Source organism: Rhinatrema bivittatum, chromosome 2, assembly GCF_901001135.1.
Source record: "Rhinatrema bivittatum chromosome 2, aRhiBiv1.1, whole genome shotgun sequence".
In the NCBI taxonomy this organism is placed as follows: Eukaryota; Metazoa; Chordata; class Amphibia; order Gymnophiona; family Rhinatrematidae; genus Rhinatrema; species Rhinatrema bivittatum.
Window position 1 is genome coordinate 359227407 of NC_042616.1, and position 23805 is coordinate 359251211.

At 46.9% G+C, this 23805-nt stretch overlaps 1 protein-coding gene across 1 annotated transcript in view; it reads left to right on the forward strand.

Moving 5' to 3' along the window:
• Positions 1 to 23552, forward strand: part of CCDC127 (coiled-coil domain containing 127) — a 64775-nt gene extending 41223 nt beyond the window's left edge. The window contains 5 exon segments of the mRNA XM_029589935.1: positions 21394 to 21483; positions 21486 to 21712; positions 21714 to 21807; positions 21810 to 21878; positions 21881 to 23552. Coding sequence (XP_029445795.1) covers positions 21394 to 21483; positions 21486 to 21712; positions 21714 to 21807; positions 21810 to 21878; positions 21881 to 22074 — 674 coding nt within the window. The 3' untranslated portion in view covers positions 22075 to 23552.
• Positions 23553 to 23805: the final 253 nt, after the last annotated feature.

The window sequence follows — 23805 nt, forward strand, 5'->3', positions numbered from 1 at the left end:
ATTCTCCTCTGGACCCGGGACCCCGAGGCGTTCCCCACTGATATCTGTTCCAGGTACTGAGCCTCCACAGACCCCTGTGGAGCCTCTAGTAACGCTTAGCCTACCTCTTACCCCAGGCGCAGTGTTGTCTACAACAGCCTTCAGGGAGGAGTTGGACAGATTAGTTCAACAGGCAGTGCTGAATGCCCTTCGGGGCTTCCATTCGGCACCAGCCCCCATACCGGCACCGGAACCGGCATCCTCAATGTTTGCACCGCTCCTCGAGCGCATGGACACCCTCATCGTGCCCTGTCGACTCAGCCCGTGCCACTGGACACGTTGACACCCAGTCGACCATCGAGGCCTCTGCAGATCCCGATTCCCATACCGGGTTCCTCTGAGGAGGAGAAGGCAACTTCCAGCCCAATCCCGGCATGGGATCCACCGATGCCGGAACCCATTCCAGGGCCATTAGGACTCTCTGTGCCTAAGCGCACCTCATCCACCTAGGTGCCATCAATGCCAGCACTGCCTCCCTCGATGCCGGTGCAGCCTCCATCGATGCCATCTCGTCATCCATCGATGCCTTCTCGCCCTCTCGGTTTTGGTATTCTTCCTCCCTCAGGAAGTCCACCAGGAGAAGGAGAAAGTCCCTACGATCCATGGGAGGATGCATCCTCGGACCATTCCTCACAAGCTTCTGAGGAGTTGCTCTCAGAGCCTTCACCTCAGAAGAAAGGCGTCTATCTCCTCCTGAAGACCTCTCCTTTGCCAGCTTTGTCAAGGAGATATATGAAACTATCCAATTTCCTTAGGTTACAGAGGAAGACGCTCGCCATAAGATGTTGGAGGTCTTACTATTCGTAGATGCTCCGAAAGAGGTAATGGTAATACCAGTGCATGAAGTTCTCCTTGATCTTTTGCACCACCTCTGGGACCATCCGGGGACCGTACCTCCAGTCACCAGAAAGATGGATGCTACATACCTGGTCCAGCAAGCCCCGGGATTTCAAAAAAGCCAATTGCCCCACCATTCTGTAGTGGTGGAATCAGCCCAAAAGAAGGCTAAAAGATCCCATCCACATTCCTCTGCTCCTCCTGGTAAGGAACAGAAGGCTTTGGATGCATTGGGGCGCAGAGTCTTTCAAGGGTCCATGTTAAATAGCGCGAATAGCTGCATACCAATTATACATGACCCAATATAACAGGAATCTCTGGAAACAAGTCCAGGAATTCGCAGACACACTACCTCAACAACATTAAGAAACCTTAACTTCCATCCTACAAAAAGGTTTGGAAGCAGGTATACACTAGGTTAGAGCTGCTTACGACTCTTTTGAAACAGCTTCCACAGTCTCGGCAGCGGGCATCAGTGCTAGATGCTGGGCCTCGCTCAAGGCCTCAGACCTACGTCCTGAGGTCCAGGACAAATTTGCTGATCTCCCATGTACAGGAGAAAACCTGTTTGGCGACAAAATTCAAGACGCAGTAGCCCAATTAAAGGACCATCATGAAACCCTGTGTCAGCTGTCCACTGTCACCTCAGAGATACCCTCTGTAACCCGCAGAGGCATGCGGAGAGATACCAGGAGGCAATTCTTTAGACCAAGCAGATATTATCCTCCCGCGTCTCGTGCCCGACCTGCTCGGGCCCCCCAGAGAGGACATACACGCCAAGCGAGAACCTCTAGAGCACAGCCAGCTCCACAAGCTGGTCCTACGACTAGATTTTGCCTCCTTTCCAGAGAGCAGCAGCCACCCGCCTTAATTACACAACCCAGTTCACCAGTGGGAGGCCACCTCTGCCACTTTGCAACCAATTGGCGACCAATTACTATGGACCAGTGGGTACTATCCATCATAACCCACGGTTACCGTCTAAATTTTTCAGCTGTACCCCCGGACTCCCCACCCAGTCTACTGTGGACCCGGGATGATCACACAATACTTCTCGAGTCAGACCTCTCAACCCTTCTGTATGCCAGGGCCATAGAACCGGTTCCCTCGACTCAGCAGGGGAAAGGGTTCTACTCCCGCTATTTTCTAATCCCAAAAAAGACTGGCAGCCTCCGGCCTATACTGGATCTCCATGCCTTAAACACATTTCTTCACAAGGAACTGTTCAGAATGGTGTCCCTAGGCACCATGCCCCTCCTCCTACAACAGGGGGATTGGCTCTGCTCTCTGGATCTTCAAGACGCTTACGCCTATATTGCCAACTTCCCTCCTCATCGCAAATACCTGCAATTTGTAGTGGGTCACGGGCATTATCAGTACAGGGTACTGCCATTCGGCCTGGCTTCGGCTCCCCGAGTGTTCACAAAGTGCCTGGCAGTCGTGGCTGCACAGTTACGCCACAAAGGCGTCCATGTCTTTCCATATCTAGACCACCGGCTCATAAAAAGCCAGACCAGGCAAGGAAGCCTCGACTCCCTCGGTCTCTCCGTACATCTTCTGCACTCATTGGGGTTTCTGATCAACTACCCGAAATCCCACTTGTCACCATCTCACCATTAGGAGCAGAACTGAACACCACCGTGGCCAAGGGATTCTTACCCAACGACCGTGCAACCACGCTGTCCAACCTTGCAGCTCTATCCGCCGTCAACAAACAGCTTTGGCTCGTCAATTTCTCACGTTGCTCGGCTATATGGCATCAACAGTCCACGTCACCCCAATGGCACATCTAGCCATGAGAGTGACACAATGGACTCTAAAATCTCAGTGGCACCAAGCCACTCAGCTGCTTTCGTCCCTTGTCCACATAACGAGCCAGCTTCGTCTGTCCCTTGCCTGGTGAACTCTCAAGGACAACTTACAAACAGTTCTTCCCTTCCAGCAACCAGCTCCTCAGGTGACCTTAATCACGGACGCCTCCAACCTAGGTTGGGGAGCCCATGTCGAAGGCCTTCAAACCCAAGGGATTTGGACAAAAGCAGAAGCAACTTATCAGATCAACTTCCTATAGCTTTGAGCGATGCATGCCCTTTATACATTCATGGAGTGCCTCTCGAACAGTGGGCTTTGCGGTCTCAGTGGCGGCAGGCATCTCAGGATCTAGAGGCTCCAGTCACTGTTACGGACCCTCTGAGGATATCTCTTGCCTGGTGGGAAAAGCTTTCCAACCTGGAACGCGGCCTTTCCTTGCAGCCCCAGGTGACTTTCACCACCGATGCTTCCCACCAGCGGTCGGGAGCCCACACGAATGGCCTCCTCACGCAAGGCCTCTGGATCGTCAAGCCTGCTGTCATATAAACTTTCTGGAGCTTCGGGCGATCCGGTACGCCTTGTAGGCATTCAAAGATCAGTTGTCGTCCAAGGAAGTTCTGATCTGGACAGACAACCAGGTTGCGATATGCTGCATCGACAAACAGGGCGACACAGGCTCGTTCTTCCTCTGCCAAAAAGAGGTGCAAGTCTGGAACCGGGCCTTCTCTCAAGGGATGTATCTGCAGGCAACCTACCTGCCAGGTCACTTCAGTGTGCTGGCGGACCGCCTCAGCCGGTCCTTCCATCTACGCGAGTGGTCTCTCAACCCAGCGGTGGTGGCCGATTTGTTTCGCCGATGAATTACGCCGGATGTGGACCTGTTCGCCTCCCCTCACAATCACAAGGTGAGCAGGTTCTGCTCCCTAGTGGAGGGGAATGACCAGCCGGCCTGCGATGCCTTCTCCTTTCACTGGGTGCAGGGCCTTCTGTATGCAAAAACCCCCCCCCCCCCCCCCCCCTACCGCTCCTCTCGAAGACTCTGTCGAAGCTTCAACAGGACAGGGGGACCATGATACTAGTGGCACCTTCTTGGCCTCAGCAGGTTTGGTTCCCACTTCTGCAGGACCTATCGGTGCGGGTGCCCATCCACATGGGGGAAGGCACCTGATTTTATATTGCAGAATCAGGGCACCCTGCGCCATCCGAACCTCCGGGCACTGGCCCTCATGGCTTGGATGTTGAGCGCTTAGTCCTCCAGCCATTACCTCTCTCAGACTGAGTTTCACGGATTCTGGTGGAGTCCCAGAAACCTTTGACCAGGAAGTCCTACAGCTCAAAATGGAAGCATTTTTCCATCTGGTGTGGAAGGCATGGGTTAGACCCTTTCTCATACCCTTTTCCCCGGCTGCTGGACTACCCGTGGCACCTGTCCGAGTCTGGGCTCCAGACCAGTTCCGTCAGAGTGCACCTCAGTGCTGTCAGCATGTGTCATCGAGGTGTCACTGGCACGCCCATTTCGGTCCAACCCCTAGTGGGCCATTTCATGTGGGGTCTCCTCCAGCTGAAGCCCCCTCTTCGACCTCCATTGGTGCCCTGTGACCTCTACGTTGTTCCGGCAAGACTGATGCGGCCTCCTTTCGAGCCGCTGTGGTCCTGTGACCTGAAGTTCCTCACCTGGAATGTCATATTCCTGGTAGTGATCACTTTTAGCTCTTAGGGATAGTGAGCTTCAGGCTCTGGTTACGTATGCACCATACACAAAGTTCTTCCATGACTTTGTGGTATTGCATATGCATCTGTCGTGACTGATTTCCACCTCAATTAATCCATCGTTTTGCCCACCTTTTTTCCGAGACCTCATTCCCACCCAGGGGAATGGGCACTTCACACCCTGGACTGTAAAAAGGCTTTAGCATTCTGTCTAGATCACACAGCGAGCTACAGGCAGTGCACCCAGCTCTTCGTGTCCTTTGACTTCAATAGGCTGGGGGTGGCAGTGGATAAACAGACCTTGTCCAACTGGCTGGCAGATTGCATTGCCTTCTGCTACGCGTAGTCAGGCCTTCAGCTAGCTGGCAGAGTAAAGGCTCACTGTGCGGGCTATGGTGACATCAGTGGCTCATTTGTGTTCAGTCCCCATTGCTGAAATTTGCCGGGCCGCAACCTGGAGTTCTCTTCACATGTTTGCAACTCATTACTGACTAGACAGGGATAGCCCTCAGGACAGTGCCTTTGGTCACTCCATCCTGCGTAGTCTGTTTCTAGTCCTGAACCCAACTCTCTCTGCTGTGCTTCTGTGGGAACCAGACTGCCCCCTGTTACCTACAGCGCCGCAGTTGTGTTATGCTCATTGGCATCTTGTTTGGTCGCTGTTGGACTCTCCAGTGGAATAGGGCAGTCTGGAGCTTTGTACTCACCCACATGTGAGGACTACCATCCTGCTTGTCCTAGGAGAAAGTGCAGTTGCCTGCCTATAACAGGTGTTCTCCTAGGACAGCAGGATGTTAGTCCTCAGGAATCCGCCCACCTCCCCACGAGGTTGGGTTCACCTTCGGTTTGTTGTTTTATTTTTTCGCTTATATTTTTGCTATGTTACGAAACTGAAGGAGGACTTCGTGTGGACGTGCAGATAGTAGCAGGTTGGGCATGCTCAATCTGCTGGTCAAAGCTTCTAGAAACTTTGACAAAAGTTTTCCGTGCTGGGCTCCATCTGATGATTTCACCCACATATTTATTTATTTATTTGTTTATTTGTTTGTTTGTTTGTTTTGAACTTTTTTATACCGTCATTCATGTGGCAAGAGACATATATCGGTTTACAGTAGAACACAATTATTGCAACAAGCATTACATAGAACTGGGAAAACCAATGGGTAGAACTGGGAAAAACAGTGGATAGAACTGGGAGAGCAGTGGAACATAATTATTGCAACAAGCATTACATAGAACAGGGAAAACAATGGATGAAAATAGGTGGAAGAATTGGTAGCTGTTAACCAGAGAGAGACTTAGAGAATGAAGAATCAATAGAGCAGAAAACTGTACATCAACACCAGAATAATTTAAAATAAATATACGTAGAGATAAATTAAATAATGTACAATAAAAGCTTGTGAAGGAGGTCATGGTGAGGACTAACATCTTGCTGTCCAAGGAGAACACCTGTTACAGGTAAGCAACTGCAATTTACCCTGCAATGCTAAAAATTGCTGTACAGCCAAGGCACCCATTTTAACATGACAAATTTAACATCTGCCCAGGAGCAAGCGTTAAAGCATGATGCGCTCAAGGGCTCATGAAAAAAAAACAAAAAATCCTGCTTTCTGTGATTCTCCTATTAGTATCATCGTGATACAATAGGAGGAACCACAGAAATCAGCATCCCCAAGTTCTGGCCCGATTGAAGGAGTGAATAAATTAGAATTAAGTGTCAGGCACTTAATATTCATTTATTCACTCTTTCACTTACTGCCGATTGGTCATTCGTTGTCACATGTCAGTGGAAGGACCAATCCCCTTTCAGAAGCCTGTCCTGAAAAGGGTTTGGTCTTTTCACTGAGTGTCAGTGAAAAGGATCAATCAGGAACAGCCCTGCCGGAGGAGGAGGGAGCTCTGGCCAAGCTGTTGTGGATACTCAGACACTCTCCTGGACAGCCGATGCAGAGTGCTAGGGACGCACAAATTATCCATTGCATTTCCCTTTTCGTGCAGCAGCTCATTTTCCAATTGCATTGAGCACCCAGGAGAGGTGGATGTGTGCGCGTTCAAAAATGTGCACCCAGTTTGGACACACGTTTTTTATGCAATGATATTGCATTGGCCTGTCAATGCTTGGGAAAAGCAGCGATATTCCCTCCCTCTGAGTTCTTACCAATTTCAAGCGCAGCTGGGTGGCCTTCAATTTCTCAGGCTTTAGTATCAGTTAATTACTTAATTTATCACCATAGAACTACTAGTGTAAATATAATAAACAGATTCTTGTCTGTTCATAAGCATTTTACTGTGCATAACAGTAAATGCAAGCTCACTCGGAGGTTGTCCTGTGGCCTTCAACTAGTGTGTGTCTGGGTGAGAACTCTGAATCCATACTGCCTAATCTATAAATACATCCTCAGCCAGAGTAATAAAAAATAATTCCATTACATAGTGCGATCATCCTTTTTATTTGTTTTTTTAGAAACTTTTTGACGTCTTTCAGAGTATATGAGATTATGTATACTAAAAATACCTTCAGCATCAGCAATTTGTCAGAAAAGTATGTGCATGTATATTGGGCATATGGTAACAAATACAAAAAGGGGTTGAATTAACACAAATTTGAAACTTAGCGGGCAGTAGTAGCAGTCAGCAAGGTTTGAAATTAATGACCTCTCTTCCAGCAATTGCAGACTTCCAAAAACACTCCCAGGTCTTCGTAGCTGGTGTATGGTTGCACACCTATGCAGGTGTAAGAACTTTTATATAAAGATGAAATTCTTCTAAAGGGACATCACTCCATTCAGGAATTATATCAAAATCATCTTTGATTTCATTTAAGAGATCAATGAGGAGCCAAGCAGTCTGTATGGTTTCGAGGTGTTGGAGTGGATTCTTGGGTACTGCAGTGATGGCCACCCCCACGGGGAGGAGCCCCGTGAGGAACCGCTGTACTAGACTAGACTCTATACAAAGATCAAAAATGAAAATCAAAACCCCTGGTTTAACACTACTCTCAAAAACATGAAAACAGCCCTCAGGAAAACAGAGAAAGAATGGCAAAAAAAGTAAGCTGCCCGCCACTCAACAGAAATATCGCACACAATTAGCTGCCTACAAAAAATCAATCCAAAACACAAAACGGGACTACTACGGCAAAAAAATAATAAACGCCACCAACAAATCCAAATCCTTATTTAACATTGTTAACAACCTCATTACCGATAACTGCATCTCCAACTCAACCATCACCAAAAAAAACCTAAGCCAAGATTTAGCTATCTTTTTCAAGGACAAAATTTCCAAAATAACAGATGCCTTCAGCTCCTCATCAAACTCCAATTTTCTAACATCAACAAACAACATCTCTCCTTGGCTTGACTTCAGACCCATCTCCATCACGGAAACAGAAAAAATGCTGAAAAAAATCAATCCTGCACGCCACGACCTAGACACCATTCCCACCCGAGCACTTAAAGAAATTGCTTATCCTTTAGCCCCTACAATTGCAGCTATCATCAACAAATCGCTTGAGGAAGGCGAGCTACCTCCCAAGCTAAAAATCGCCACTATTACACCTCTTTTAAAGAAAAAAACCCTCAATCCTAATGACCTAAATAATTACCGCCCAATCTCTAACCTACCCTTTTTTGCCAAAATGACTGAGAAGGCTGCTCTGAAACAACTCATCGATCATCTTGACGATAACAAAATTCTTTATCCCACCCAATTCGGCTTCAGAAAAAACTGCAGTACGGAAACTCTCCTACTTAACCTTTCCAATACCATCCTAAGAGGTCTCGACAACAAAAAAGGTCACCTTCTGATTCTGTTGGACCTCTCTGCAGCCTTCGACACACAGTGGATCACACAATTCTGATTTCCAACCTTGAATCTATTGGGCTTGCTGGCAAAACTCTTAGTTGGTTCACTTCCTTCCTTAATAACAGATTTTTCAAAGTTTCTCACAACAATTTATCTTCAAGCCCTATCCCATTTTATTCAACATCTACCTTATTCCTTTATACCATCTCTTATCAAGCCTTGACATAACTTATTACATGTATGCCGATGACATACAAATTCTTGTTCCAATCTCCTCTACGATAGAAGATGCCATGTCAAAAGCAGCCTCTCACCTTGATGCAATCAGAAACATGTTAATCCACCTCAAATTATGCTTAAATATGAGCAAAACTGAATGTATCCTAATTAACAGAAAAAACCTTGGATTAAAAACAATACCACCCTTCCACTTCGATAAGACCCTCATCCAACTTAAAGAAAACGTGAAAGACCTGGGTTTCTGGTTAGACATTGATCTAAATTACAAAAAACACATCTCTACAAAAATTAAAGAAGGCTTTCATAAACTACAAATAATCAAACACCTAAAACCTCTTCTTCACCCCCACGATTTAAAAACCGTACTACAAGCCCTCATCTTTTCCAGTTTGGATTACTGCAACTCCCTTTTGATTGGTTTACCAAAATCATCTTTGAGGCCCTTGCAGCTACTTCAGAATGCTGCTGCCAGATTTCTAACGGGTAAAAGCAAATATGATCACATTACCCCTGTCCTCAACCAATTACAATGGCTCCCAATAGAAAAAAGAATTGAATACAAAGTTCTTTCATTGATCCACAATGCAATCTACAAAGCTGACTACACTGCCTTTGATGACATTATACACATACTTCGCCCTCAACGCACAACAAGAACTTCTAGTAAACTTCAACTTGTGATTCCCTCACTCCCAATTGCCAAACTATCCTCCACCAGAAACAGAGCCTTCTCCATCATCGGACCAAAACTATGGAATTCACTACCCCACTTCCTCACCGCGCAAGAAAACTCCAAATCCTTCAAAAAAGACCTAAAGTCTTGGCTTCTCAACCATACTCTTAAGGACAACTCTCAATGACTTTATACTATAATCCCATTAACTGCCAACTTTAAATATTCCATTTGGACAATCTCTACTGATTCAAGCCACTGATACCTCCTTTTTGAAGAACCCAGTTATCTCTGCCTATCTATTCAGTGTATCTACCCTGTTTACACTATGTTCTTTGTTCATATCTCTTCTTTTGGTGCCATTTCTCACTATTGTTAAACTTTAAAGTTTTAAAATCTTTCAATGTAACAAGTTGTTCCATATGTAAACCGGAATGAAGGCATCTATGCTATACCTCGGTATATAAAAAATGCTAAATAAATAAATATACACCAGACACAGAGAAGTTGTATTTATTGTACAGCTCGATGGTACTGACCGGGGAGTGGGCAGCAGTGAAGTAGTCCAGGGGTCCTCAGCAGAGGAGACCAGTCTCACACTCGAGAGGGTGATAGGCAGCGCGGCGTAGAACAGGTCCCGGATGTGGGCACAGAGCGCTGAAGCTGTAGGTGAGACAGACTGAAGGGTTAGTACTCACTGAAGCAGAAGCTGTATAGTTGAATGTCCCGGCAGGCAGAAGTAGTTCAGTGGCAGGCACCAGATTAGGGAGAGTAGGCCCTTGAGGAGCGAGCACCCGATGTCCCAAGATAGGTACCTGAAATAGAGCAGAAGGGCCCCCGAGGAGCGGGTACCCAGGTTAGTGAATTACCCTGAAGGGCAGAGAGAGCTTCCAGTGGCAGCTGGGAAGCGGCAGAGCAGCTTAGACCGGAGGCAATCCAATCCTTGCTAACTGTTTGTTAGCAAACGGTGCGTGTGCGCACCCTAGGAGGCCCTCAGGAAAATCATGGCGAACACCGTCGCCGTTGCCGATCCGGGGACACAGAGGGAGCGGCATGAAGACGCGGCAGCAGCCATCTTCCCAAGGCTTTAGTTTTGTAAAGAAACTAAGTTGATTTCAGAAGAGGTAAGAGAGAGATTACCAACACATCACCTTACTTCAGATTAAAACTGAATGCAAGATCTCACTTAAAACCAGTTGTAGAATAAACACCCCTAACTAGAACAATCCAGGTGGCATTCCTGAATTGGGTTTAACTGTAGGATGGATCAGATGTGGGTGATTTCTGTTGAGGATTCTCTGGGTGAAGTAGTCTTTTTGCAGTGGGACAAATGGATCCAGATCTGAAGGACTTGACACTTCACAGCATTATGGGTGGTGAGTACTTTGTTAAGGCCTTTCCAGCGGAGCTATGAGGACTTTTGTTGATGGACCTTGACATTTACCCATTCCCCTGGCTGTATGGACTGGTAGCTGCTGAATATCCCATGTAAATTAGAGGAAAATTAGTTCTTACCTGATAATTTTCGTTCCTGTAGTACCAAGGATCAGACCAGACTGCTGGGTTATGCCTCCCCTCCAGCAGATGGAGTCAGAGAGAAAAAACTGAACAGCACCCCCTAGATATACCGGTGTGCCACCTGCGATCCCTCAGTATAATCGATATCAAAGCAGAAGGAACAAAACCAACCCTTCCGTTGAATAATCAAATAAGTTAAACAACCACTGACTAGATCAAGTAGTAACATTGCCCTAAGGACCCAAAACAAACTTACCCCCTCACAAAGACGAAGGGAAGAACAACTTACCGTATGTAAGGTAGAACAGATGTATTCCACTGCCGAGAAAACGCCTGTCGAAACACAGCCGAAAATATGAGCGGACTGTCCTGAAAAAACTTGGGGCGGGCGTCTGGACTGATCTTTGGTACTACAGGAACGAAAATTATCAGGTAAGAATTAATTTTCCTTTCCCTGTACGTACCAGGATCAGTCCAGACTGCTGGGATGTACCCGAGCCGACTTAAATGGGGTGGGTCCCAGAGAGTCCCGCTCGAATCACGCTGCTCCCAAAGGACTCATCCGACGGACCACGAACATCTAAACGATAATGCCTAGCAAACGTATGCAAGGACTTCCAAGTGGCCGCTCTGCAAATCTCCTGGCTAGAAATAAGCTGACTTTCAGCCCATGAAGTCGCCTGAGAACGCAGAGAGTGAGCCTTAAGCCCATCAGGAACAGACTTACCGCAACCAAGGTATGTGGACGCGATTGCACTCTTCAACCATCGGACGATCGTTGCCTTGGATGCCTGCAGACCCTTCTTGGGTCCATGCCACAAAACAAACAGGTGATCCGACCTCCGAAATCATTAGTGACCTCCAAATACCGCAGGAGTATCCGACAGACATCCAGTACTGTGCGCAAAGACACTCCCGACTCAGAAATACGCAAGAACGGCTCCCTGCACGAAAGCGCCTGGAGCTCCGAAACATGACGCACTGACGAAATGGCCACCAGAAATATTGTCTTGAGAGTTAAATCCTTCAAAGAGGCCCTCTTAAAAGGCTCAAAAGGTACCGCGTTGAGACCACGGAGAACCAAGTTCAAGTTCCAGGAAGGACAGGGAACCCTCACAGGAGGACGCAAGTTCCTAACCCCACGCAAAAAATGAGCAACATCTGGGTGAAATGCAAGAGAGGAACCTTCCACCTTACCCCTCAGGCAACCCAGAGCCGCCACCTGAACTCAAAGAGAACTGAGAACTGTAGGCCAAACCCTTCATCGTGGTGAAATCTGTAAGTCCCTGCACCATGCGTCAAATACCTTCCATACCCTCGCATAAGTAAGCATAGTCGAAGACCTGCATGCCCGAAGAAGAGTGGAAATGACCACATCTGAATAACCTTTCTTCCTCAACTGCCGCCGCTCATAAGCCAAGCTGCCAGACAAAAGCAATCCGCCAGGTCGAAAAATACCGGACCCTGGTGAAGGAGGTTCGGAAGATGGCCCAGACGCACTGGCCCGTCCACCGCCAGACTGACGATATCCGCGAGCCACTCGAATCACCAGACCCTGATGTGATTCTATGCGCCGTAATACCTTTCCCACTAGGGGCCACAGGGGGAACACATAGAGGAGGATGTGACGAGGCCACGGAATCACAAGTGCATCTACTCCTTCCGATCCGTGCTCTCGCCTGCGGCTGAAGAAACGTACCGCCTTTGCATTCAGCCGAGTTGCCATCAAATCCAGGCGCGGAACCCCCCAGCGCCGGGTTATGAGATCCATCGCTTCGGCCGATAGCTCCCACTCTCCCGGGTCTAGGTGTTGCCGGCTGAGATAATCCGCCTGAACGTTGTCCACGGCTGCAATATGGGTGGCCGCGACGCGGGATAGATGATGCGCCGCCCAGGCCATCAACAGTGACGCCTTGTCCGCTACCGGACGACTCCATGTGCCGCCTTGCCGATTTATATACGCCACTGTGGTCGCGTTGTCCGATAGAACTCGTACCGCCCGACCGCGTACCAGTGGAAGGAGGTGGCACAAGGCCAGGCGCACCGCCCTGGTCTCCAGACGGTTGATGGACCAAGAGGCCTGGCGAGGAGACCATGACCCCTGCACCGCTCGAGACTGACACACTGCCCCCCAGCCTGACAGACTGGCATCCTTCATCACTACTACCCAAGGCGGAGGTTCCAGATCCCCACCTTGCAGGAGATGGTCCGGGTTCAACCACCAAGCGAGGCTGGACCGGGCCTGCTCCAGTAAAGGCAACTCCATGCTGTAATCCCCGGTCCTGGGATCCCAGCAAGAAAGAAGCGCTCTTTGCAAAGGCCACATATGCGCAAAGGCCCACTGCACCATCTCCAGAGTAGAACCCATATGACCAATGACTTGTAAATAATCCCATGCCGTAGGTAACGGGAGAACCAGCATGTTCTGCCCTTGTGTCATCAGATTGACCATCCACTGGTGAGGCAAAAACACCTTGCCCACCAAGGTATCGAAGCGGGCTCCCAAGAACTCCAATTGTTGAGTCGGCTCTAACTGGCTCTTCGCGAAGTTGACTACCCAACCTAACGTTTGCAGCTGCTGCACCACCAACCGAACCGACCGCTTGCACAATTCCTCCGACTTCGCCCGAAGGAGCCAATCGTAGAGATAGGGATGTACCAGTATTCCTTGACGGCGTGGAAAGGCTGCGACGACCACGAGTATCTTGGTAAACACCCTGGGTGCAGTCGCGAGCCCGAATGGAGGGCACAAAACTGGAAATGGTTTCCTAATACCATGAACTTCAGATGCCTTTGGTGATGCCCCCGGATTCCGATATGGAGATACGCCTCGGTCAGATCTAAAGAAGCCAAAAATTCTCCCTTGTGGACGGCCGCAATAACAGACCGCAGCGTCTCCATACGAAACAGAGGGACGCGCAAGGCCTTGTTTACCTTTTTTAAATCCAAGATCGGCCTGAACGTGCCCTCCTTCTTTGGAACCACAAAGTATATGGAATACCGTCCCGTCCCGTGCTCGGCCGGTGGAAGAGGCAATACCGCCCCCAGAGTCTGCAACCGGTCCAAAGTTTGGGCCATAACTAGTTGCTTTACCCGAGGACTGCAAGGCGATATCATAAAAAGATCCCGGAGGAGCCGAGCAAATTCCAACACGTAACCGTAACGAACCATGTCGCGGACCCATTGGTCCGAAGTTATCTTGACCCATTCCTCCCAAAACAGGGACAACCGACTCCCGATGCGCGGGACGGAGGAATGGGTCTGCGCGTCTTCATTGAGTAGTCTTGTTGGGGACAAAGCTCTGTGAGGATCCCTCTCGCTGAGGCCTCCTGCCCCGAAAGGAAGGAGACCAAGACTGAGACCTGGACCCTTGTTGTCTTTGGGGAAAGGAACCGCCTCTCCCCATACGGAATCGTTGCTGACTCCGAAATCGAGCCCTGGAGTTTCCAAAGGACTGAGATTGACGGGGCTTATCCTCAGGCAATTTATAAACCTTATTGTCTCCCAAGTCCTTGATAAGTTGATCCAACTCCTCTCCAAATAACACCTTACCCTTGAAGGGAAAGGAACCTAAACGGGACTTAGAGGAAGCATCCGCTGACCAGCGACGTAGCCAAAGCAGCCGTCTGGCAGAAACTGCCGATGACATAGTGCGAGCCAATGTCCATAGCAAATCATACAAGGCATCCGCTGTGTAGGCGACCGCCGCCTCCACACAATTGGCCTGCTCCGCTTCGTCTGGCGGAAGTTCCTGAGCTGTAAGCAGTTGTTGAATCCAGCTACAGGCCGCCACTCGGACCCCTAACGCCGCAACCTCAAAGATGCGCTTCAACAAGATTTCCAACTTACGGTCCTGGAGATCCTTCAACGCTATCCCCCCCGTAACGGGGATGTTAGTATGCGTAACCACTGCCGCAACCGCCGAATCCACTGAGGGGACCTTAAGCAGTTCCAAGGACTTCGACGGTAGGGGATACAACTTGTCCATAGCCCTGCTAACTCGCAAGGAAGCTTCCGGAACATCCCATTCCTTAGCGACGATCTGTAATACCTTGGAATGGAAGGGAAAGGTTTGCGGAGGGCCCCGCAGGCCCGCCATAGCTGCATCCCCCGTTGACGTGTCTGCTTCCTGCTGCGGAGCCTGGATCTCCAACTTCTTCAAAACATGAAGGATCAAAAAGTTGAGCTCATCCTTACCAAATAAGCGGAGAACCTGGGGGTCATCTCCTTCAACCGACCCTTGACCGTCAGCAAGATCCGCTCGTAGTGCATCCGGGGGGTGTGGGACGAGAACCGGGGCCTCCGGAACCCCTGCAGCTCCCAGTGGCCGAGGACACCTAGCCCCATCCTTCTCCTGATCCGGGACCACCCTTGGAATCTTTTGTGGGGGAAGATCATCCGCCTCCCAACCTGCTTCTGCCTCCAAATATGCTTTGTGCATCAACAGCACAAACTTGGAGGAGAAAGACACTGGCCCCTTAAATGTTGCCCCCGCGGGTCGGGAGCGAGGGGGGGGCCGAGGAGCATCTGAATCGGGCGCACTCTGCGGGCTTAAAGCCGGCGGCGGAGGCACGCCGGATCGGGAGCCTGCCGCGTGGTCAAAATGGCTGCCGGCTCCCTCTCAGAACAGGAAACAGCTCCCCTTCGCCGCCGCACCGAAGAAGCCAAAGAAGCACCGCTGCGGGCAGCGCTCGGCCCTCGAGAGGGTCCCTCGCCCCCGGGAAGACATTGGGAGCAGAGACCCTCTCGGGAGAGTCGCACCCTCGCCTTCCCACAGGCCGTGCAGGCCGAAGATCGCGGCATGAAGAGGACGGCAGTAGTAAAAGCGTGCCAAAAGTAAGTACCGTCCCCAAAATGTAAGCGCACTGGGTGAACCAGTCACCCCGTCCGGAATCTCTGGTCCAACGCACGGCAGGCCGGGGCTGCAAGCACCAAGCTCACTGCCTGTTCCCAACAGGGCTTATGTGGCTCTCTTAAAACAAATAACACTTGTTACTGGGTTTTGTTTTGGTTTTTTTTCGAAACAGAATTTCTAAAAGCAAGCCCCCTGGGAAACAATCACTGGGGGGGGGGGGGGGTGACCGGCCCACCGGAAAGCTCTCCCCCTGGACCTAGAGGGACACTAATACCGGGAAAACACTTGAGGGTATAGCCCTCTACGCCTGCCTGATAAACTGCTAGCCGCTGCGCGGGGAACAGAATAAGAAAACAAGATAAACTATACAGACACCTACTTTTTTTTTTTTTTTTTAACTAAAAGCAAGCAAACAACCAGTTGATCTAGCCAGCATAGCCTTAACTACTAGAAAAACCTGGAAATTCCAGAAGAAATGTTAAGTCAGATCAGGACCGCAGGTTATGTCTCTCAATCTGCAGAGAAAATACTGAGGGATCGCAGGTGGCACACTGGTATATCTAGGGGGTGCTGTTCAGTTTTTCTCTCTGACTCCATCTGCTGGAGGGGAGGCATAACCCAGCAGTCTGGACTGACCCTGGTATGTACAGGGAACTGGATGTTTTGAATATCTACCTCCAGAATTTTATGTGAAAATGTATAATGTCCTCCCCCAGCTATTGTTACCTCCTCATGCTGTAGCAGCACTCCTGCTAAAAATTCAAACTCAGCATAAGCTGGTATCTGCCTGCACAGTGATTTGGCTCCCTAATTATCAAATATATTTTCTGCTCCTAAGCATAATGTCACCTTGTGTTATCACCTTTCTGACTGCTTGGACCAAGTTGCAGAGTTCATAACCTTCAGGAAAGCCTGCACCCAGCTGCCAGAAAACTGCTTCTCATGTCTCTTTTTTTACACTGCTTCTGCTATTGATTATTGTACTGTTCATCATAAAGTTTATGATGATATTACATGTTGAAAAGCCTTGGCAGATTCTGTTACTAGTATTTTGTATCTGTTAACCAGTTTCCCTTGTCCTCCTTAGAGGATGTGGCCCTTCTTTAAGATTAGGATCCAGAAACAGAAAAAAAAATCCCAATCTTGAAAACTGATAGAATGCATTTAACTAGCCAAATTAGTCTCGCTACAAGCTGCTACTCCTTAATACTAGGTCAATCCACAACAAACTGGAACTACTTACATGATCTACTCTCAAATCAGCCTGATGTTATCAAACGCCAAATAGAGACCTGGACACCCAACGTTAACACTCCCAGTTTCTTTAGATCTGCATCTAAGACTATACTTTCACTCACTCCCACATCAATACAAATGAGGTAGAGGTGTGGCAATACTTTTCAGAGAAGCTCTCAGCCTAACCGACTCCCCCAACAGGGAACTTGATAAAATAAATCTATTTTCCTACAGACTGGTAAGCATCCCAAATAGGGACTCTTTCTAATATACTGCCCACAACTGAGCAAGGAGGAGACTCTCCAGGACCTCTGGGTACTCATGTCAGAAATACTAAAGCAGGGGTGCTCAAACTGGTCCTATGGGCCTCCCCAGCCAGTCGGGTTTTCAGGATATCCCTAATAAATATGTATGAGATTTATTTGCGTGCACTACCTCCTGTGTATGCAAATATTTCTCATGCATATTCATTAGGGATATCCTGAAAACCCGACTAGCTAGAGGGGCCCCGTAGGACCAATTTGAGCACCCCTGTACTAAAGCACCCACAATCATTCTGAGTGAGTGTTGCGTTCGTGGCTGCTCTATGCCCTCACTCCACTCTCTCTACCTCTGTGGCGACTCCCTCCGGGTCTGATGGACGGCTTGCTGCTGCGGCGTCTCCATGCTGCTTCTCCCCGGCGTCCCCGGACCAGCTTGACGCTGCGGATTCGCCATGTTCCTGATGACGTAGGGCGCGTGTGCGCTCCGAAGTATGTACCAGCAAGGGCGCAAACCTCAGGGGCGTCCCCCTGTATTGACGTCATCTGCTTCCAACATAAAAGGTCTTCACTTTCGCTTATGATTGAGTTAGCAAAGACAAGGAACAATATCGGACACGGACAAGGAATACGGACTCAGATTCGTCCAAGCTACTCTGCCTCCTCGGATTTACCAGAGGTACCTGCTCCTCGGGGGCCTCACTCTCTTTTCTCTGTTTCAGATTGCAGATAGGAACCGGTACTCGCTCCTCGAGGGCCCATGTCCTGAATACTCTGAAGATTCTCTACTGCCTAGAAGCTATCGCAGAATACAGACATTCGTGAGTATCACCGCTCTCTCAGAGCTTTCCCTGGGATAGTACTCGCTCCTCGAGGGTCTAACTCTTTCCCAGCTACTGAGCCTCCTTAAGACTCTATGTGAGATTACCATCTACTACTGGCTACGTATACAGCATACCCTGTCTACCACTATCTATAGTCTCTCTACAGCTCAGCAACCCTGGGATCGCAGTTCCAGTATCTGAGGGACTTCAGCCCTGCCGGGCATATCAGCTCACTACTGCCACCTCTGGTGGTTCTACTAACCTGTCTAATAAAAGAACTATCTGTGTCTGTCTCCATACCCAAGGCCTAGCCGGTGGTCCCTCTCAGTATATCCTCCTGGGAGTGCTGTCATGTGCCATCGGCACAAGGATTCACCTATTTACATTCCTTTCCAGCTGGGTGCCCTTTCTAAGCACTCTGCTGGTACAGATTGTCAACGGCAGTCTATATCATAACAAGATTGCTAGTTCCACCTACGGAGCATATCAGATTGCTAAACTCCTCCTTCCATGGGAGCCAGTTCCCACAGATTGCTACTCACTAGCAGATCACTACAGATGGCTACTCCTCCCACTTCAGGAGCTGAGCATAACAAGATTGTTAACTCCGCACGGTTGACTCACAACAGATTGCTAATTCCTCCCCTTACAGGAGTATCCAGCAGCAGATCTACAACAGATTGCTAACTCCTCCCTCCTGGAGGAGTAGATTTCTACAGATTGCCAACTCCCATCTGCTTGCTCCTCCCATCAGCATAGCAGATCCTAATAGTGAGCTTGGTATCCATGCTGATAACTCAAACTCTCTGTCCACACAAGATTTCTTCTCCTTGCTGAAACCCTAGACTTTATTCATTTAATCAACAAGCCAACTTACATAGCAAGCCACATCCTCGAATTGATACAGTTGCCATACAACATCCTCCAAGAGCTGTCAATCCACAACATCCAAACCACCCCATTGTCTTGTTCAGGTCACCATCTGATACAACTTGAGATGCAGCCACTCCTAGCCAGGAAGTCCTCTAGGGTGGTTTCTTAAACTGATCAGGCCAACCACAGACTTGAACCAAAACGTTTTCTACAAACTCTCCTGGATGTAAACACATACACCTTCACCCTCTACCTCAGCTAGTAAGGTTAATTGAATCACTACCTTTTTTTTTCTTTTTTTTTTTAAACTGCAGGAACTCCAACACAAAAGGCCATAGATACACTAGCCCCAATAGTCATCACATCAAAAATCCCAAACCCACACCTTTATATACACTAGTCCTTAGATTAATATTCTCTTTTGACAATTTTGAAGATTTAAGACATGGGAAAACACCTTTGAAGGTATTTCTTGGAAAGCATTTCTGGTAGCAAAGAAAGCAATACTATTCTAGTTTGCATTGTAATTTCACAGTTTACTAAGTTTTTAATATTTAATGGCAAAGACTTCTACATTTGCAGCGGATAATTTTCAAACATCCTGCATAACATGTTGTAAATACGCACATAAGTTACACCAATGTCAACATGGACTTCCACATATAAGTCTACTTTGAAAAGTATCCCACCAAATCTACTCCGCAAAAGTTACTCCTGCTATTTAGTGCACACATAATTTTCCTGAGAATTTATGCACATATGATCAAATTTTACAAAGTATCAAAGTATATACATAAGTCCAAATCCCACCCCCATCTCCATGCCCCAGAATGCCTTCACTGAATTCTGGTAAACCTACGCATGAACATGAGCTATACACGTAAGTTTATATGCTTATTGGGCAGGCAATATTGCAAGAAGGCACCTCTGTGCATAAAGCACTGTTTTACCTGCAGAAGTCCCTTTGAAAATTACTCCCAAAGTATAACTAGCTCTTGAATATATGGGATCCATATATTCAATTATTGTCACCACAAGTAAGGTGTTTTAGTTTTTTTTAACCCTTTATGTTTGTTTTAACACAGACCTAGATCTTGAGATAGTATGTGTTTATGGAAGGTCTCCTTATATGGTACTACATTTTTTTTATTTTGATAATTTCTCTTAATTTTGTTCATAAAATGTATGTACAGATAGGGGTAGATTTTAAAAGCTGCGCGAGTGCATCCATGTGCGTGCGCTACCTGGCGCGCGCACATGGACACGCAATTTTATAACATGCGCGCGCAGGCGGAGTGCATGTTATAAAATCGGTGTCGGCGCGAGCAAGGGGGGTGCAACAATTGTGCACCTTGCGTGCGCCGAGCCGCGCTGGCCTTCCCCTGTTCCCGTCCCTCTAGCATGACCTTCCCCCCCCCCCTGACTTTTATCTTACCTTTTGCGCCTGCCGGCACACAATCCTCTAACACAGCGGTAATGGCCGCTGTGTTGGAGGCCTCTGGTAACGCTCCCGGACCGCCCCTTTTTGCAAGCCCTAGGACTTACACACATCTCAGGGCTTTATGCACGTCACTGGGCGCATACATCCCCCCTACACGCGTAAATCCTCTGGATTTACACGAGTAGGGCTTTTTAAATCCGGCCCATAGGGAGGGAGGGGGAATAAAATGAGAAAAGTTGGTTGTTTACTGTGTATTGTGAAGTTTATATACTTTTTGTAAACAAATTCATCTTTAATGTATTGATGTTTTCTGAATTTGGTAATTAGTTTGATTTGCCTCAGCTTTTCTTATTAAGCGTATTTAAATAAGAACCTCTTACAGTTAGTGTATTTTATCCTAAGTATACGATCTGAATTGTAAAGCATATTGTAATTTTATTTTTACCCTGGTCAATTTGATGAATAAAATCATTTTAACTGTTTAATACTACAACTTTTTGACATTTTGATAATGTTAACATTATTTAGTTTTGACCTGCTTCTAGGGATTGAAAAGGTAAAAATTTTACTTAGAAGGAGCTGTAAATTAATGATAATGTCAAAGACAGGCTATAGAATGCTCAGACTTAAGACATTTTAGAAATGTATTTATTTATTTGTAGACATTTAACAATATGCCTTTTTACCAAGAATGACCAAGGCAGATTACAATGATTTTAAAACAGTCAAAAATGCTGTTGAGATCATTTACAGTAGTATTAAAATTTACAAGTCGAAAGCATAGGGAATCAGGGTATAACTTCAAATCCAAATTGGAATAAGAAGGGGTTAGAACTATGGGAAAGGAGTCTCTGCAGGAAAGACTTGACTTGACTGAAAAGCCATGCCTTTGCTTTTTTCCTGAAAGTAAGGTAGCAAGGCTCAAGATGTAAGAGTAGGGGTGCCATGTTCCAAATATTTGGCACATAACAGCTGAAAGTATGAAGTCTAGTGCAGGACAATATGGCCAAAGCCTGAGGAGGAGAGGAAAGAGTCATTTGGGAGGACTGGTGATCTCTTGTGGGTATGTAGGAGAGAAGCTGGAAGAGGTACTCGAGTGCTTGCTTATTTATGCACTTACAGACAAAACAGAGAGTTTTGAATGCTATCCTGCTTTCATTATGGGAGCCAGAGTATAGGGGTTATGTGGTCAGCTAATCTGGTATCATTGAATCAGAAATGTTATCAAAATTGTAATATTTAGATTTTATTTCTCTGTCTTTTAGGCTGGATCTGGTCCAGGGAGTCTCGGAAAGAAACAGAAGAAGCAAAAGCAGAATGCTTGAGAAAAATAAAGTCTGTTGAAAAGGATCTTGAGTTAAATATCATAACATTGTAACAGAAAAACGCAGCAGTACAGTTGCTCATTTGGAATTAGAGCTTGAAAAAGAGCAGAAAAGATCACTAGGTTATCGTGAAGCTCTTAATTCCCAAATTCGAAAACTGATTGAAGAAAAAAGGTGTCTGGAGCAGGAACGTGAACATCTCAATCAGCAAAATGAGGTTTTCTTGCTTTCAGGAGCAGCCTTCTATGTGAATTGTCTGAAGAAAAGAAGAACAATGGCAAAGGAGAAGCTAAACATTTACTAAACGAATTTGAAAAGCTCTCACAGAGAGACAGAACATCTACTGTAGTTCGTTCTTCCCAGGAGCCGGCGATTTGAAATAGAGAAGAATTTGTTAATTAGAGCAGCAACTGATCCAATTGCTACTGAATGAAGATGGAAGCTGGTTTAATTGACATTTTTAAACATGATAAACACTGTGCTGATTTGATGAACACAAACAAACAGGGAAATGGAAGACTAATATGGCTGTATCTTAAATACTGGGAATTAACTATTGAGCTAAACAAATTTAAAAAGATTAGAACAAGCCATGTTAAGAAAGTAGGAAGATTTTTTTGACTGTAGTAGGGTTGTTATTTTGTAGTGTCATTATTTCTAACATTAGCAAAATATATTGTCCCACTTTACTTGCTTCTATATTTAACTTAATGCAAGCCAAAGAGTTATCGTAAAGAGCTATTTGAAGGCCCTCTATTGATTCAATTCTGATTAGGTGATTGTTTTCTTTAGAGATTTTGATCATCAGCCGATGAAGTCTCTCTTTTTTTATTACACACTGCATTTACTCAAAATATATTTATTATTGCTCTGTCATTCCTTCTCTAGCCTTCTGTATTAATTCCCAAGTCATGCAATGAATATAAGAACTGTCTCCAGCAGTGTCCACTTCGAGTCACAAGTACCCAGTAGTTGATATATTTTTTTGTATCTCCCAAGGATAAGCACTGGTCTTGCCAAGTCTATCAGGCTAATAACTGTTTATGGACTTTTCCTTCAGGAACATGCCAACTACATAGGAAATTCAGATACCAGCATGGATCGATCAAAAGGCTGTGCAATAGCAGCTAACTACAGGTTGTTTTAATGTGGCACAGATATTAATAAGAACAAAAAAAATGCATTTCTCCACAACTTACATCAGGCCAATGCTTTTCAGATGGATGATCTTGGCTTGGTGGATCAATTTAATATATTTTCCAGATTCTAACACAACTTGCCCTATTCTCAAAAAGCAAATATCTCCCATTAATAATTCTTGTTTTGATGGTGAAAAATATTTTCTACTGTCAGTGCTTCTTTTTTACTTAAAATATGCTGAAGTCATCCCACCAGCCTTAATGTTTGAGACCAAATGTGTTGACTTTAGAAATACCTAGCAGGGTGCAAAAGAGACCTATTTCTGTATAGAAAAACAGATGGCACAAAACTAATCTGTAGAAAATTTCTTGAAATTGGGCTTTGTTAATATTAACAGATTACCAAGAAATTTTTGGGTCTATACTAATGATGTTTTCTCAGTATTAAAGTGAGCACAATGGAGAAATTACTTACCTGATAATTTCGTTTTCCTTAGTGTAGACAGATGGACTCAGGACCAATGGGTATAGTGTACTCCTGATAGCAGTTGGAGATGGATCAGATTTCAATCTGACATCAGCCCTAGTACATATACCCCTGCGAGACACCATGCTCTTCATTATTCTCTTCGAAAAGCAATTGTGGATATATGTGTGACTGAATAACTTGGTTAACTTGATCAACTTGAACTGATTGATGTGGTTATAGCTAGAGACTGCCAGTGCACTCAACTGAAAAACGCCTACACTCGATAGGTATGGCGTTCTAATTAGAGGAAAGCTTGGCTTACCCGTGTTTGTCTTGTTCTTGGGGATTGTCCCCCGAGGTTTCCGTGATTGTCGGCAGCCGTGGGCGGGATGCTGAGTCCATCTGTCTACACTAAGGAAAACGAAGTTATTAGGTAAGTAATTTCTCCATTTCCTAGCATGTAGCAGATGGACTCAGGACCAATGGGATATACAAAAGCTACTCTTGAACCGGGTGGGAGGCTGCCAGTGGCCCACTTAGAACTGCCCTTGCGAATGCTATGTCCTCCCGAGCCTGAACATCCAGGCAATAGAACCTAGAGAAGGAATAAATGGAGGACCATGTCGCCGCCTGACAGATCTCGGCGGGTGACAGCATCTTGGTTTCCGCCCACTGCCTGGGCTCTAGTGGAATGGGTCTTGACTTGTAGAGGTGGAGGCTTGCCTGCCTCTACGTAGGCCGCCT